Source organism: Tympanuchus pallidicinctus, unplaced genomic scaffold (assembly GCF_026119805.1).
Source record: "Tympanuchus pallidicinctus isolate F22 unplaced genomic scaffold, pur_lepc_1.0 scaffold5, whole genome shotgun sequence".
Lineage (NCBI taxonomy): Eukaryota > Metazoa > Chordata > Aves > Galliformes > Phasianidae > Tympanuchus > Tympanuchus pallidicinctus.
Window position 1 is genome coordinate 52,556,171 of NW_026294769.1, and position 18,265 is coordinate 52,574,435.

At 43.1% G+C, this 18,265-nt stretch overlaps 1 protein-coding gene and 1 long non-coding RNA gene across 6 annotated transcripts in view; one reads left to right on the forward strand and one right to left on the reverse strand.

Annotated features, from left to right (window-relative positions):
- The window catches only part of RUNX1T1 (RUNX1 partner transcriptional co-repressor 1), a 109,973-nt gene extending 97,176 nt beyond the window's left edge, over positions 1–12,797 (reverse strand). For 3 of the 4 annotated variants that reach the window (XM_052703357.1, XM_052703356.1, XM_052703355.1), the window contains exon 1: positions 12,525–12,797. In XM_052703357.1, the coding sequence (XP_052559317.1) occupies positions 12,525–12,552 (28 nt within the window). In that variant the 5' untranslated portion in view covers positions 12,553–12,797. Of the gene's footprint in view, positions 1–9,530; positions 9,718–12,524 lie in introns of those variants that run through there. The other variant, XM_052703359.1, reaches the window with a different exon arrangement.
- LOC128090788 (uncharacterized) lies at positions 11,638–17,160 on the forward strand. Of its 2 annotated transcripts, XR_008211089.1 has the most exons (3): positions 11,639–12,432; positions 12,791–13,133; positions 13,686–17,160. It is a non-coding gene; the product is annotated as an uncharacterized LOC128090788 (long non-coding RNA). The 2 variants fall into 2 exon arrangements; XR_008211088.1 differs by having other exon boundaries at positions 11,638–12,432; positions 12,791–17,160.
- The last annotated feature ends 1,105 nt before the right edge of the window (positions 17,161–18,265 follow it).

Here is an 18,265-nt window from a genome sequence, read left to right on the forward strand (position 1 = left end):
TTTGGAGCAGGCAGCAGGCTTAAACACAGTTTTACAGCTCTTGGGATGCAGAAGTAGAGAAATCTGGCCCCATGTACTTAACAGGAACCTCTGAGAATATTATTACAGCAGGAATGGATTTTTTCTCTCCTTTAAATGGAATTCTTCATCAGGTAACTTCATCATTTATAATGCAAAGACAGTGACTCACTTTACATTCAGACCTGAGCTAGCCCACTTATCTTTACATCAAATAATGTCATTAGGGCAACATCTGAATCTAACCTCCAAACGAGTGCAGCAGAGTATGGCTAAAATCACAGAGGTGAGATGGGAGCACTGAAGGTGCAGATCCAAGCCTTGTGTTGAGACAAAAGGCATACTATCTTCAAGGAAAAATGGGTGCCTGAACACCACTGAAGATCTGAATGCCAGTGCTTTCAAGCCAAGGCTCACAAGCTCTGCTGACCCATGGTGTTGCATTAATTTATAATGGTGCACAAGAAATATGTGTAACATTCAGAAAACTAAGCTTTGCCATTACAGTTCAGTTTGATGTTTTCCTTGCTCATCCTCAATACACTTTAATACAGGTTGCAGCATGCTTTTCCAGCATTAAGTGGTTTGCCAACAAGCTTTAAAAATAATAAATAGCACAGTCATGAAACAGCTTTTGCTTAATGGTTCCTAGAACTCAGTGACTTCACTCACTAAAACCCTTTCTATAACGTTACTCTTAAATACTTTCAGCAGTGTCACCATTAAAATAAAATAAAAAAATTATCCCGGCACTACCATCCATTGATAGCACACCCGCAGGTGCCATTATCCCTAAATTTGTTGGCAGCTTTCTCTGGCACCACTACACTTTAATGGTCCTGGCAGCAAACCTCACCTGGATGTCACTGAAAGCACTCCTTTGGAGCGCACTTCCCAAATATCCTTTGCAGTACTATCAGTCTGTCTCCTTTGTTGCATTCTAATCATCTCATTTTCTGGCAATAGCCTCATGCTCTCTTGCAGTCGAAGCCTGAGCTGGTCCATGGCAGTTTTCTCCTTAAACTAACACGTGATCAACTGTTGAGATAAATTTTCGAAGAGGATTTCAGGGTAGTATCTTTGCTGCTCAGAGTAAGTGTTCACTTGCCTCCAAGTTTTAAAATATTTCATCCTAATAACGCAATGGGGCTAAAACAATGGTGAAGCAAAGCACAAGTACAAATCCCAAGTTAACCTAACACTCCATAAGAGATTCTGTTAAACCTTGGGTCCACCAAATGCCACACACATTTACTCAACATGCCACCTGATTTGTCATGGCAGCACAAAGCACTGGCATCCTGATACTGCCAAAGTGGAAGTGCACAAAACAAAAAGCAGAAAATATATTCTAGAAAATAAACAATATTGGGGAAAAGTGGACAAGTTGGAGAGCTGAATTGCTTCTTTTTGTCTCAAACTATTTAAAATGACACCTAGGCCCCAAGCTAAGTGGCCACCTGTGTGGTCATGTTCAGAAATGCAAAAATGTAGTCCAAAGATGTCCAAATAAAATGAATCGCAAAAGAAAATAACTACTGGTAATGACTACTACTTATGCAAATTATATATTAACATCCAAAAAGGCAGGCACACGCAAGCCTCCTAGGGCCACAAAACTAGCTGCAGTTTCGTACAATTTGTAGCGGTCACACAACCACCTCCTCAAATGCACATCAAAATTCCTGTTTTTCACTCCCTGATTCAACATGGCTTTCCGTAAATGATGCATATTTTATTATTCGTCGTTACCTGCCACTGTGTGCAGATTAATTCCACTCCACTAGGTGGAGTCTTATATCTTTCCAGACAGCAACTTATTTTCCAAGAGAATCTGTTATCCTCTATCAACTGTTGGTGTTACTTTATCATGAGGACCACAGTCACCCTGCCTTGACTAACAGAAGTGGCAATATCTCAAAAGCCTGCTTGAAGAAATAACCAAATATGTCACAAAGACCACATGTCAATGTGCGGCAATATGGGACTGTTCAGGACTACTACTGCTGTATAGTTCTGCTTAACACAGTTGTGTTTTTGTGATAACAAAATTTAATCAAGAACACAGGGTAAAAAATGAACAACACTTCAATAAGTCACTCTATTTCACACATGCCTAAGAACTACAGATAAACAAAAGTATTTTGCTTAACTTCTTTTCAATCCTCTGTGTGCATTCATAAATATTTTGGATATCTAGGATGTTCTTCCTTTGAGGCATCCCAAAACCTATCACAGAAAATGAAAGCTAGCATGAAAGGATTTCTTTCTGTAGTCACATTTCCATTCACAACCACTGGAATTATATACAGCAACTATTCAATAGGAAAAGCAAAACAGCATTCAGAATTTTTGGCCAAGAATGAGAACAGAGCACTTCAATGAGTGTGCTGGGAAAACGCAGATAAGAATATTTCGATATAGACTCTCTACCTATACACAATCTCAGCATGTAGAGACTCCACCCCAATCCCTGCAAAAAGAAAAACCTACGACCGGAACAAGAAGCACCTTAGCTTAAAAAACTCCTCAGGCAGACAGCATCTCCCTTAGCACACGACGGCAGAGCATTTGTTTGGCGATAGTCGCTAGCAGAAAGCTCCGCGTAGGCACTTAGCGCTAACACGGGGCTCCGCCAGGGTCTCACGTCGCCGGGTCAGCCACGGCGGGGCCAGCTCAGCGCGGGTTCTGCTGTTGGCAGATATCACAAGTTATATAAGGCTACAGACATTTTGCTCCGATCGGCCGTGTTTTTTTGTAATATTTACTTCTCGTACATATGTCTATAACTATGTATACGTCCCACAGAAGGTGAGGTTTAACAGGGTTAGCTTTGTTGGGGAAAAGGAGGTTTGGAGGAAAGGAAACAACTTTCATGTTTAGAAGATTTGAATCTAGTGACTGTCATAGGATGTAAACACTCTTCCGGGGAGGGAGGCTTTTTGTTATGTTTCAGGAGTGCACGGAGTTTGGGATAAAATCTGTATAAATAATCATCCCTCTGTCATTCAACATAAATTTATGCACGTGTGCACACACACAGTTATGTTTGGGAATACAAACTACAAAGTAGACATGCCACAGACTTCCAGACAACCTCCTGCAAGCGCTGATCTCTCACAAAATCCGTTCTACATTTAAATTTCAAGTTTATTGAATTTTAATTATTTTTGATCTGCAGATCACTTTGAGGAAAATCCCCCAAGGTCAATAGCTTACAAATCCAATTGTAAAACCAAACACAAGCACCAGCAAGGCCCCTTCCCATACACACACCTGCCAAGGAACCGAGTTCCTGACTTTTGGATTACAATTCAGCAGCTAAAGCCCATCCTAATATTAAAGACAGGTAATTCTCTACATTGCACTAAATGTGAAATAAAGAAGCAAATGAAAAACTCTCATTTTATTTTCTGTGTTTACTGATGTTACATACATAGGGCTCTATAGATGTAACTGAATTATCACCTCTTCATTAAGATCCTTATCAAAAAAGCCAACAAGCAACTGCCCTTTTCATTACATGAGGATGTTGTTTTGTTTTTAATTAAAAATATATATTTTTTTCCTCTGGAGATGCCTCCAACAGAAAATTTACGTTTTACCAATGCAGCTCTTTCCAGATTAAACTCACTTGGATTAGCAGCTCAAGAGCAGCAAATATGTTTGCGTATAGGTATTCAAACCTAACTTAATCATTTCATTTAACCATGGAAAAAGTCACTCCAAAAACCACACCAAAAGGTTCTTAATGAGCCTAACCATAGATTTGCAGGTCTAATAAGGATGAAACAAGCCAAAGAAAGCTCTGCTATGCTCTTAACTTCCCTTACTTTCTGCAGGGTACTCAGAGGTAGGTGAGGCTGCATGGTTAGAATGGGGAAGCAGCCACCCGTGATTTTAAGATACTATCGTAGTTGATTAATGAAATCATTTTAAATGTACACGTTAAATCCTTTAGCCAATACAATGACATTCAGCTATCCAGTGCCATTTTTACAGTCCAAACAGATATGGCCCTAATTGCATAATGCTATTTTATCTGCTGAAGATAAAAGTGCCGATAAACAAAAATGCACATTAGGCAGGAGATTTTTTCAGAATAGATTTTTTTTTTTTTTTTTAAATAACCCACTTGCATTAACAAAAGATTGCAATGGCTTCCAAATTATAGGGTGTTATTTTTAGTGGAAGTAGTTCAATATTCATATTGGAGCAGATGTAGCAGTTTAACAAAACAGCTCTTCAAATCCTGCACAAATTGAAAACAGGAAAACTGATTGCATTTTCTCTTATCACTTTCCTTTTCTGAATTGACACTTTTGGCCTTCTGAAAATTTACACATGGCTTTCATCTCAACAGCACCTGCTGATCAAACAGAAACCTAACATTTTCATGAAAATGGTATAAAGGACCAGTTTTCTTTTTACCATCTTAAAGGGCATCAGCAGTCCACTTGATGGCAACAATTGTTGAGTAGATGGCACACTCAGAATACATTTTATATTTTCATTACAGTTACTTTTAAAAATGAGTTAAATCACTGGTAGCTCTTTCATATTAGCTTTTTGTCTGCCTTAAATTAATTTCAGTCTCTATCTCCGCCTAACCCTGATGCGTTTCATTCTGCAGTCAGCTAGATTTTAAAGAACATCTGAAAGACTTTGATATAATAAGACACGTCCTATGTTCTGCAACCACTGGGTCTTCTTTTTGTATGTGTTTATACATTAACGTATACATTAATATATGCAATTTGCGCATATGTATGCATAACTGTGTACTTTTCTTTATACTAAATAAAAATGTATATCTGTCACTCTGCAGTATTTTCCCCATACTGAATATTCCAAGCGCTGTCACGAAAGCATGTTGAGAAGGCCAAAGTTGAAATATTTACATTAAAGTTGTTCTTTGTTTCCTTGTGCAATCCTCAGAATTAGAGAAGGTCTAGCAGGCACTTTGGAACTTGAGCATCAAGGGTTGCTATTGGTGAACACACAAGGAACACAATTGGCAGTCCTTGGGCTCCTCCTGCAAAAGGTTAAGGTATCAAGTCATGTACATAAAATATGAAACTTAAGTACCTTGTTATCCTGTCTGCTGCCGAGTCTGTAAACTCTGAAGTGCTGCAGCAGGTAACAAGTACCATCTTCCCTTGTACATAATTCTAGGTGTAATTAAAGATACTCCTGAAACCTGCTACGTGTCAGCTCCTTAACTGATGGAGGCCTAACCTCTCTGAAGTGCTTTGCTGCCATCCATTACCATTCTGCTTCAGTGATAAGGTAACCTGAAGGCAGAAATGACATACAGTAATATATGTGCCACTCCAGACAGTTGGTTTGTGAATTTCAGTGTTTCATCATGCTCACTGAGGCAATCGCAAACCCAAAATGTCAATATGTTCAGTCAATGGAAGTAAAATAATGGGGCTCTATTGTCTTACCCTATCGATCTGCTGCTGTCAACAAGAATACATGCCCCCCTGGCTTTAAACAAATTTTAATTAGGCTTTTAGTTACTGCATCATAGCTATATATCTATCTATGCAAACACTTGACAAAGGAAAACAGCAATATTTCAAACTTCTTGGATATATTTTAAAGGTAATTGCTTAAGGTTTCTTTAAGAAATAATTGCTGATGAAGCCATTTGCTAAAACAACATGCACGCACACTCTGAGTCGCTGTAATCTGGGCAGAAGTGAAAAACCACCTGCTATCTGCATCCAGAGGAAAAGAAGGGGGGAACAATCCAATCGATGGGCCTCAGCGTGGATGCATACCGCCTTCAAGCAGCGGGAGGGAGGTGGGCAGCGGGCAGTGCGGCCTTTGTGCATGCCCAGCACACACAGACATATCACAGCTTATCTGCAACCCAGCCCCGTGTCCCTGCAGGGCGGAGGCTGTGTGACCCACATGGAAAGGGAGGCACAGTGGGCTGTGAGGTAGCGGTGGGTGCTCCGGCTCCTTTCACCCTCTCTTCAGGCTGGCAGCTGGTGCTGCTTTGCTTCCACAGCTCTGGGACAAGCGCTGTGCTAGACGCAGAATTAAGCCTATGGGGCCAATACCTGAAGTCAACTCCATCCCCACTAAGACAACATCCCCATGATCTCCATCAGCCTAGGACCCAGACAGAGGATGTGCCCTATCAAGAGCACTGAGACACCCAGCCTTGTATTGGCCAAGCAGCCAGCACAAGCCACAGCTCAGCCTTGCTACAGCCCCAGTGCCACACAGCACCTATGCCTGGCTGAAGGTCACCATCACCCACCAGAGATGGAACAATAAACCAGAGCAGGCCCTCCGCCCAGCACTTCAGATATCAAGAAAACAAGTGCTCAGTTCCTATTAACTGGATTCATCAAAACTTACTGGGAAGGGAGAAAGCAAAGTCTGCAATGCTTGGCCTGCAGCTGAGGGCAGAGCCAGCCAGCAACATCCCTGCATAAAGACCGCTGGTTGCTCAATTCACTCTGTACTTTTCAAATGTTCCTCCCTAGGAACCAGCATTTATGTATTATGGGAATGTGTCTCCGTCACATGTCTGTAGAGAAGCAACACGATGGCTGGGATGAGGACAATGACAGCATGCTGGAATGAAACAAGCATTGTTCAGCACCAAACCCCTTCCAAAAATCACTCGGCCAAGATAGCAGTTTTTCCACAAGAAAAGAAATAAAGGGAATTTGACACATAATACAAAGTGAAAAGCAGAACCTAAGTGGGGGAAGGGCGTGTGCGTGAAAATCATGTCACTGCAATGAATGTCAGATAAAAAGGGGTCTGTCACAAATCCTCCACTAATCCAATAATGCAAAAACCTCTTGCTATCACCGAGACATAGCACAAGGTAATTTTTTTGTATTCTTCATAAACCACTCTACACATTTAGCAGTAGAAAGACAGCAATTTGTCAAATTTTCTTATCAGGAATTTAATTTTCCATTAAAGGTAAACTGACTTTTTACGCGTCAAATTTACTATGCGCATTCCTTGGCCAGTATTTTTACCCTACCAAAGGGCCACTTTTTGCACAACTTCCTCCAGTTGTCAGTTGTGTGACAACCATATTTAGAGGTAATCAGGTCACATTACAGGAGTTAGTCAACTCATGAGAAACCCTAACCCTCACACTTAATGGTATGCCCTACGCATTTCTAAAGAAAAGTGTCTTAAATTCAGCCTGGAAGGTACCACAGAGCTTTCTCTATGTGTATGTTCTTTCAAAATACTGTGTACTAATTGTTCTTTTTGTTCTTAAGATGTTAAGAATTTTTTTTCTTTACACACACACACACACACACACACACACACACACATATATATATATATATATATATATATATATAAAATATGCAATGAGCTAATTTAGGATCCATCAGATTCTCATCTGCCAGAGCCACAATGCTCATCTTGAATCGGTGCTGGCCATCGCACCAGGCAGTTTTACTACTCCAGTCATAATTCTCTGAAGAAAAGCTAATCCAGGATCTTTTCTAATGTAAACAGTTTGCTGCAAAAACACTCACATTTAAAAATAAAGCAATGTGTGGTAATAAAATAAATACAATCAGACTACAAATGTGTAACAGAAGTGGCGTTCCATAAGCACAGCTGTCTCAAAGTCCAAGCTGCAGGCTAGAAATCTTAATTTCAACTGACTCCCTCTTAATCATGGGTTACCTTCCTATAAAGCGTCAAGTCCATCTGCCCCAGGCAGATAAGTTTTGAAGCATTAAAATAGATAAAAATCTAACATTTTCTTTCTTGCATTGAATATGTGAATTCTAGTGTGTTATAATGTGAGAATTCCAACATATGACCATTATGGCACAATATCTCATAGCTCAGCTTGTCATTACTTCACTTGTAATTCTTATGTTAATTATGTTCATAATTACTATAAACAGATGTGGTAGAAATTCATGTGACCTTTTACTGCAGAAGGCATTTCTCACTCTTTCCACTTTATTTTAGCAATACAATATTAAACCAGAGCAAAGTATCTACGTGCATATATACATATTTAATGGGAAACCATGCCTACCCCATATATTTCAGCCACAGGACCACCTATGTGCCAGCACACTGACATGAAAATGATGGTGGTAACTGAGAAGTCGACCCTGAAACATACCCGCAAAAGACTGTGCCTGAAGTGAACCTTTTTGGCTAAACTGAACTAAATCTACAACTGAAGCCTGGGACATAAATGGAGCAGTGTGTTTTTATTCAGCACCTTTGTTAATGCAGCAGTATCCTGCTTTACAACCACAGGTACATGACGGCCATACAGCAATTTATTTTACTCGCAGCCCAACCATCACCGTCTGTACACAAAACACATTTACAATAAAATCACTATGGATTTCATTAAGAGAAAGCCTACTCGAATTTCATTTCTTTGGACCTAATCTATAATTAGTGTGGACAGACAGGTGCAAACCCTTCTCCTCTACAGATGGCTACTGGAAATGGTGCAAAATAGCTCCTTCTGTTTAAACAACACACAGATAACCTGCTCTGCTCTTATCACTTACAATTACCTCCATTATACTGAACTAATGTTTACTTTAATAAAACGTCCACTGTTCTCTAAACGATATTTGGAAACTTTCATATCAATGGCAGGGAAAAAAAAAAAAAATGAAGATGGAAGTCAATGTCTCTCAGATGAAATTATTTTGAAGGGAAATAAAAAGCCTTTTGAAGGGCAGGATATTTTGACTTCGATCTTACATCTGCTGATCGTTTTTCTTTATCCACAAAACCACACAGTATACTACTTCCTGATGCATTTATGCTACCATATATTAAGCTAATCAGGTTTATAGTAAACAAGAAGAAAATAACTGCAATTTTAAAGCAGTTCTTTGAAAAGTAACATTTACTGTAGGGAAACAAGACCTTTTACAGTAGAACTTCAGTTTTTAAACTAACTTTCTTTAGATCTTTAATGTGAAAGTAGGTGAAGAAAATGAAATCTGGAAGCCAATATTTTAAGAATTTACTCTCGGTCCTTATGCTAAATTCAGTGTCAGTTTAAAATCTTATAAATATTCTAGGTTGCTATTAAAGGCTGTATGAAAAAAGCAGGCTGCTACTAACTAAACGGATCCAAGGTTTTTAATTTATTCTGATTTAAAATAATTTCTTTCAGCGGTTTTTCAGCCAGACCATGAGAAATAACCTCTTCACAACACCAAGTTCACGTTTCATTTCAGTTGATAAGGCTTCTTGATCTCCGCATGACAACTTAAGTTGCTACAGAACAAAGACCAGGGTCTCCCCCTCAGCCTAACAAATCTGAAGCTCCCACAACAGCAACATACTAATATCCTTATTCAATTAGCTAAAGATTTAACAGTAATGGACTGTGGCAAGTGGATTTCAAAGATGGAAACGACAATTGCAAGCCCATTCTCCCATCACCCCCAATGCAAATGCCGCAGACGCCTGTTTCACCCCAAGTGCCTGCAATGAGGGGCTCACAGGCTGCACAGTACCTCAATGGAGCGAGCTTCGCATTCAACGCCTGTCGGCTGAAGTTCATTTCAGAGAAGTGAGAAACAGGATTTGACAGGGAAGAACGTTCTGAGCTGACTAGCCACTGGCCAGCACTCCAGGTGGAGCTGTTTTTCTCCCCTTTATTCTACAAACAATACTTCTGGCACTGAACTCCTTGTGCGCGCAGGCATACATAGTGTTAAGTGTATACAGATGAGACGCCGTGTGATGTTTTACTGGTCCATTATTTAGGCAAGAAACGAGTTAACGTTAAGGTGGTCAGAAATGGTAGAAGGCAATGTTTTACTTGAAAAGATTTTGGAAACTATTTAAAAGCTCAAAGCCTTTGAAGGAAAACAACTCGTGCAGCAGTTGCCAGGAAGCAGTGACCTAACGCTGCTGTCTGCATTCCATTACAAACAGAATGGTTCTTGTCTCCTCCGGCCCGCTCCCACCGGCCCCACGACAGCTCGCTGTGTCCCACCACCTCCCTCACACCCAGCCTGGCTTCAGCTCAGCATCAGCAAACTTTGGGGCGCTGGGTCTTGGTGGGGACTGGGCTTTCCTTCACACTGTTGCATGATGTGAGTTTTCCGTGATGGAAAGGAAAAGTGATGCAGGAACTGAAGGTAGCAATTCTACCCCCAGGTTCAGATCTGGTAAAAGTGACCTTCAGAAAGTTGTCAGTTACCAAACACAGCACTACTTCTTCACTGAAAGCTTTGACAGGGAGCCTGCAGCTCGTCTCACAACTAATGAAGCCTTTGCCAACTTTGTGTTTCCATATACTGAACCGTTAGGAACATGCCATGCTTAGATCTTTTTCCTAGTATTATTTCTATTGATGGGGAGCCCCAGAAACATGCCTCGTGCTAAAACCAGACCATATAAACAAGACGGAAACTTTCCTAGCATTCAGCCAGGCTGAAGGAAGTTCCCTGCTCGTATTGGATTTCCTAAGGAAATCAGCCCAGAATAAACGGCATGAGGTTTTCAGACTTCCCATGGAAAGGTCAAGCATCAGCTTTAACAGCCATCAGAAATCAGTTTCAGTCCTCTTACCACCCAGCTTCACCCAAACTGCTCGGAGAAAAGCAGAGCAGAAGACCTGCACAACAGAACTCACATCAAAAAGCATCTCTCCCATCTTGCCTCAAACTGCACTTAACAAAGTTACTCATTTAAACTTCCCATTGCATCCGTCAGGATGCAGAAACAGAGGAAATGTGAGGCTATGAGGGTATAATTAAATAAATTATAATCACCCTTAGCCCGAACATATTGTGTTTACAAATACAATAATTATGTTTCTAGCTACATGTCAAAAGAAAATATTTTCTGAGTCCTTCAAAAAGCATGCGAGTACTGCTTGAAGGAGAAAATAAGTCAAAACAGATTAGCAGACCAAAAACGGGTAGGGAGAAAAAAAAAAATAAATCCTGCTTTGGTCAGCAAGTCGGACCACCATCAGGGGATAAATCAATTTGCAGCAGCTGCGGACAGCCATTTAAGTCTGGGGCCTGAACAGATTAATTAGGGGAAGCGATGTTAAAAGTTAAAGGGGTCAGAGTTACATTAAGCATACGTATATTCGCTGGAGCAGCCCCTCGGCTCTTACATACCGAGACTCAGAAGGCATCCTTCAGTTACACGAGGGTATGCCCACAGCCAGGCGTTTGGCACTCGCTGTACACCACAGCTGTGCATGCGGGCTGCTTTTAGGGGGTATATCCCTCTCTCTTCTCCCCATCTCTAACACCCTACGCCCGTCACCGGCGTCCTGGTTTGTCTGCGGAACCGCGCGGCTTCCTACCACAAGATCAAGCGATCTCCAGCCCCGCTGCACCGGGTAGTACCAAACTCGGGCAGCTCCTTAAGGCAGGATCGCTACCTGGGGCTCAGCGGATCGCAGCCCGCACCGCAGCGATGAACAAGCGGGGGATGCAGCCCGCACCCAGCAGTCTCCAAGATCCGGCTCCTCTCGACTTAGAAGCCCGCAGCCGCTCTTGGACCGACGGCTTGAGCGGGAGACCGGGCGGCTATAGGGACGGTGGGGCCGCATGCCTTCGCCCTCCCGCACCCCGGGGACCGGCCCCAAAGCTCCGCTGCGGGCGATCCCACAGTTGCTTTCAGTTTCTTTCTAACGTTTCGGGGAGCAGAGGGCAGTGACAACACTGATTATTTCTGGACACAGAATTTAACAGAATTCACGTGCTGGGGGTGCCCCAACGAGGCCCGCGAGTGCTTTCCTCCCCCGTGTCCGATTTTCGCCCCGTCTCCCAACTTTGGCACTAACAAAAGGACTCGAAGTAGCCCAAAGTGCAACGCTCGTTTGCACGGGCGGGCGTGTGGTGTTCATCCCTCAGCCCCCTGTATGGAACCGATCCCTCCTGCTCAGCTCGGCGAGGTGACACGATCACATCCTATTGCAGTTTGGGAAACGCACTCCCTAACGCTGCCCTCTCGTTTCAGGAAGCGAGATACGAAACCTCGATGCAATGGAAGACGATGTGCACAGCCTGAAATATTTCTCGCAAAATAGCCTGAAGTGGTGTTGCCTGTGCTACATAATCCGACGATTGTAACGGAACAACAACAAAATCCCACCAGAAATATTTCAGGCACTCCGTTTCACATTGGCTAGGTCTGGGATCTGGCAAGAGGGCAGGAAAAAAAAAAAAAAAAAAAAAAAAAAAAAAAAAAAAAAGGGAGATAAAAACCCCAAACAACAAAACTAGTCCTAAATGGAGACAGAAACCCTAAGCTAGGAGCTTCGGAGGGCTGCTTTCTACACAAATTGAGTGCTGCGGGTCCTGGGCTTTTGAGAGATCCGGGGCCGAGCCGGTGAGCGGGGACAGCGGTGGAGGAGCTGCATGCACCCGGGCACGGCCGCAGCCCCGGGTTAGTTCCAGCCGCGGAGCCCCAGCGGGAAGGAGAGGGGGAAAGAAAGAGGGGCCCGCACCCCCGCGCCGCGGCCCCGCGCCCGTACTCACACTGCAGAGGACCGGAGATTCCCACCATTCGCCACGGGCTGTGAGCTGCAAATAAAAGTTCCCGTCCTGCTCGGGGGAGCGCCGGCAGCCCAGGCTGCTGGAGGGGCGCGGGGGTGGGAGCGGGGAGAGCAGCGCGGCGCGGCTTCCCTTCCCAGTCCAGATGATCCACGTCCACAAAAGTCAAAACGAGCTGAGGAGAAACTCCAGCTGCTCCTTTCCCCCCTCCTCCTCTCTCTCTCTCTCTCTCTTTTTTTTTTTTTTTAAAGGAGGATCAGCTCGAGAGAGCCTCCCGGTTCCAAGGGAAAGGACGAGAAGCAAAAATAAAGTCTCCAAGCCGAGATAGCGAACGCCCAGCTCCTTCTCCTCGCCGCAGCCAGACGTGATGCGGAGCGCAGGGAGCGGCCGCTGTCAGTGGCGGGGGCTGTGCCTGTCCCCGTGCAGCCGACGCATCGCCGGGCCGAGCCGCGCTGCGCTGTGCCGCGTCGCTCCGCGCTCCGTTCCGCCGCTCTCCTCTCCGCTCCGCGCCCCGCTCCGCCCGGCTCCCCGCTAGCAGACACCTCGCGAGGCAGGCAGCATACTGCCGGCAGCCGGCCCGGCCCCGCTACCCAGGTGCAGGGGGGGAGGGCTTAAAGCAGTGGGAGGTGATAGAGGTAGGAGACATCTGTGTCGTGAGGGGGTTAGTGGGGGTCAAGTAGATGTTAACAATAGGCGAGCGCGGTCCCTCTCGGGCAGCCCGCCTGCTCTTTCTTTCCCTCGCTCGCTTTTACCGGGTGGACATCTAACTTGCTCCCTAATGATGCCTCCCCGGCTTTAAGAGTCCAGACTGCCCTGCAGTAACCCAAGACAAACACTTTCCCTGGCCATCTGGAGAGCTCCTGGCTGCTCTGCCTGTGTCTCATCACTGTGTGAAGAGACAGCAGTGCTAGAAATCAAGCCACTCTCAGATCTACTCTCTAATCCCCTTCTGTTAGCTGATTTCCAGTCAGACTGTTTGCTTTCGCATTAGATAATAGCCTTAGAGAAAACAATTATCATTTTCTTTTTCCCTTTGTATTTTGTTCTTTATAAAGTACAGTATTGAGGAAGGCCTCCCTCTCTTTTTTTTTTCTTTTTTTCTCTTTTTTTTTTTTTAAAGAAATGTACATCTTTCGTGGTTTGCAGAACCCAGATGCAATTTCACACTTTCCTGGAAGGGGATTCTGGATTCTTCCAAAAGCAGAAACACGATTGTGACTGCAGTGGAAATTAATTACGAACAGCTACAATTAATAGGAGTGTGCCACCATTTGCTCCGCACTTCATTCCCTAATCGTTTCAGGAGGCATCCATACATTTTCCGATTCATCAGTCATTCCCTTCCACGTTTCTCAGAGAATGTCATTGTCAGTGATGCAACCTACAGTGAAGCGGTGCTTCTGCTGTCATGTTGACGCTACACAAAGAAGGCACCTCCATGAAAAAAAAAAAAAGAAAAAAAAAAAAAAAATCGACTTCATAGAGTGAGGAAAAAAACTGTGTTTTTGTTGCGTTTCAGGCTAGTGATTGGAGCTCTCAGAACTGTCTGGGCATTTAGCGTAGGGTTTTTTGTTTGTTTGTTTGTTTTTTAATGGCAAATGTTAACTAAAAGCAGTGGTGTGTGTAGCAGAACTTCTCATCAGCCGGCATTGTTTATCACTGTATGCACACTCACACACATGCTATGGGCCTGCTCTTGCAAACTTGCAAGTGCCTGATTTTAAGCACTGAAATAGGTGTACTGAATGTAAAGGAGCTTTACATGTGCTCACAACAGGCGCATACGCATTCCTGGAAAGGACATTTATGAGCATCATTTATCCGCTGCTGTGCCAGGCTTTGAAAATGCAGTTGTTTTTGAAAATACATTTAAAGCATGCTTTAGGATCCAGTTAAATGTATCTCTCCTACAGATATTTAGATACACAGGGCTTTAATGAGCAGCTTGGCATAGCATAATAAGAGGTCAAGTTTACCTTGAAGTGAATTCAGCTCAACGGAGCAATTACATCAGGACATGTTTTGTTCTACAGTGATTTCAATTTACACAACTGGTGGGAAGCCACAAGCCGGGCATTGATTTCTAATTTAAAAGCTATCTGCTTTACAGAGGTCCATTTTGAGGCCAAAATTATTGGCCGATTTTTAAAAAGCTTTTTAAAAATAATCTAAAAATAGCAAATTTCCAATATTTCCTTTGTCTGCTGCAGACAGAGACTTTGGTTGAGTCTGAAAATCTGTGTGGCACGATAGTTTCATCCATGTTGTTGAATGGAAAGCTGAAAAGTGAGCAGGAATTGTCGAAGGACACAGAGCATGTTGTGCTGACGTGTTGAGGACCGAAAGCCGAGTCTGAAATCTCAGCTTAAAACAACAGCAACAAAAAAACCTCACCAGAGCAGTTACCTCTGGCTTGTACCTTTAGTTTAAGAGATCAGGTATTATCTTACGAAAGAGGGAAGGAGCATCATTTAGAAACTATGGGAAGCTATTAGCCATTAAACATCCACTTACAAACTGAATCAAGTTAATATCTCCCATTTTCTGTAAAGAGAATAGTACAGAAGTCACCTTTCAGAATGCCTGCCCTGCCTCACAGAGCAGTAGATGCAGACCCTCACGCAGTGACTGAGCTCCCCCATCACTCAGGGAGAATACATTGACATGATTCCTAAGTCATAAAAGATTGTAACTACCAAATATTGTCATTATATTCCCTAGCTGATGAGTGAAGCCTGGCTTATTGCACGCCTCTCTTACCCACACCTTTTTCTTCTCTCTATTTATTTCCTGGAGAAAGCAGGTATGTTTTAGTGCAAAAGGAAAAATAAACATGTTCTTTGAAACATGAATTTATGTTTCAGGAAGAAAAAAAACGCAGGCTCACAGCAGACCTCACAAATACTTGGTAACTTTACACCCCGCAGATTTTTCCTGCAGACTGTAGCTGCCATGTCTGATTTGACATGTGAAGGATTTACACCGTGTATCGCTGTGTGATATGGTGTGAGAGGAAGGCTGGTGGAAGTGGAGTTGCACATGGGAGTCAGAAATATCCTGCGATGCTGTCCAAAACTGACTGTATTTTGATTGTACATAAACAGATCAAATGTTCTGAGCTGAAACGTGGCTTGCTTTTTGCTGCAAATAATTATATTATGGGCACTCATCCGTACTGACATTCTTGGAACAGAATTTCTGTATCAACTCACCCCAGTGCCATTTAAAAATAGACACATGTATGTCCCTCCTAATCATCATTGCCTCGCAGCTTCAGGTGTCAAACTCTGTCGCATGTCTGCATCTGGAATCTGCTCTAACAGTTCTCTGCTCAAAATTTACAGACTTGAAGCCCGTGCCTGTTTTGAGGTGATGTCTTTCCATTGAGATGACTTGCATTACCAAAAACCTCTCTGTGTGCTGCAGGAAGCATGCGGGGATCTCCCTGTTGTTTTGGGCTGGGCCAGGCCTTGGCACTGTGACTGCCACAGTGCTCATTTCACCAGCACTTATTTTCACTGAGGCACAGTAAACGTTCATATAAAACTAAACAGTTTAGCTCGATATTTGATAGCTTTAACTTATGAACTTATCCATGTTTTCCCAATTTCCCCTGTAGTTTACAAGTGTTTTTTATATGTTAGCATGGGCCGTGCTTAGTTTCCATCCCCTCCTGGTTGCACACCCTTTGCAGGTGGCACACTCCAAAGGTGGTTGCTGCACAGTGCGTGCTGGTGATACACATACTCTGCAAAATCCATCACCGCTTGGCTGAGTGCAGGCTAAATCCCACCTGGACCCTGTGCATCAGGACAAGTGCTTGATAAAAGGAGCAGAAAGTATGCTGCAGCAGGACAGATCTCCACCCTTCAGTATGCAGAGCATGTCCACTAGGTGATGTACATGCTGCAAGAGCTGGCACATCACCTGCTTGCCATCTCCCTTCTTGCTATTGTTTACCCTCTGCTTTTGGTTCGGACGAAAATGTGTTAAGTTCCTTCCAAATGGAAAGAAAGAGGCTATCTACCTTCAGGATGTTACAGGCTTCACTGATGTGCATTTTGACATCTCCTTGTCTGATGTGATAAGTTTTAGCCCTGCTTCATGTATATTTATTTGGGGAATGCCTTAATTAAATTCTGTGCTAAGGGCACTTCTTGCATTCCTCTTTGCCTTCCTTTGGCATTGTCAGGTCTCCAAAAAACCCTTTGCTGTTGCAGCATCCTGATACGCCTTGCACATGTATACATGTGCTGTGACAGAAAAAGGAGACCTGGGTTATTTGGGAAAAGTTCATGTAGACAGAAAGTACCTATTGATGGTCATTTGCTGGAATGCCAGCTTTGTCATAGCTGTCAGACATTTTCAGTGAAATACGGCTTCTTATTGAAAACACAAATCTTTTCAGAAGGACGGTTCAGTTAAATATAGCAACATCCACCAAAAAGAGGTAAGAAAAGTGTTTTGAAAACTTTTGTTTTCTCAGAAGCAAAAAGCTTGCCTTGCCCTAATCTGCTGTGTATGATTTATTTATACAAATAAATATGTTAAATATTTATTACATTAATATTTAATATTAAATGTATTTTAAGATAAAAAATATTTATTTTTAGTGCTGAGATTTGTTTTGTTTTTCTTTTTACTGGAACCAAAAGGAACAATCCAGGCTCAGAGCTTCTTCTCCAACAAACCCAAAACCCACCAAACTGGAAAGAATAAATTTGGTTTCCACTCATGTTAAAGAGCAGGAAATGTCTTGCTGCTGGGGTTCCAGGAAGCAATAAGAGCTGCATGAAGTGCCTGCCTGGCACAAGTCTCCTGGCCTTGCTGCTGCGGCTGCCCCATGCATGCCCCCTGACTTCTCACCTGCTGGGCCGCCACCTGGCAATAAACAGTCACCTCCTGTTAGCAGCCAGGAGTAAAACAAGCAGCCACAAAGCTGTTTACCTAAACACCAGAGAAGTCCCCCAAAGCAAATCTGCAGGCAGGGCTGCTTGTGTCCCCGGGGCAGAGTGGGGAGCTCCAATGGCCAACGTGATCTAAAGTAGTGAACCCAAGATATGTGAACTTGCACTGGTTTCCCCCTTTATGCATACGCAACCCCTCAGTGCTACGTCCTGTAAATAGTTCAGTGGCATTTGATGTGTGAAAGGGGGAACGACATGGCTCTCTTATCTTTTCCACTGACATGTTGACAGTGCGTTATTCCACTTACACATGAGCTCAGTTGGGAGTGTAGCTGTGTTTCCCCGCTGGCTGCAGCTGACCATACGCTGGCAGTGCTGGGGACGGGACCTGGCACACGCAGGTCTCATGACATGAGGTGAAGTCCTCTTTTGGGACAGCAGATCTCTATGTCTCTGGCTGTAAATAAAACCAAAGTGGTCGAGCCGGGAACTCTATTAATATCATGGCCTCTGCATGATGTAACTGAAACCACTCCCCCACAACTGTTGTTGATATTTGCATCAAACCAAATTATACAAATGCATGTTTTAAAACCTACATCTGGAAAACAAAGAATTCAAACTATCCTGGAAAGCAATTTTTATTATAGTGGTTTCTTCAAAATCCATCTGTCTCTTTAACCTGGAAGAATCCTTCACAGAAATAAATAAACACTCTAGGAGTAGCTTAGAGACTTTGGCATTCTAGTTTACTTTACATTGTGTTTACAATGATGTACATGGGTACATATCTTGACTGTATTCCTACAATCAAGCTTA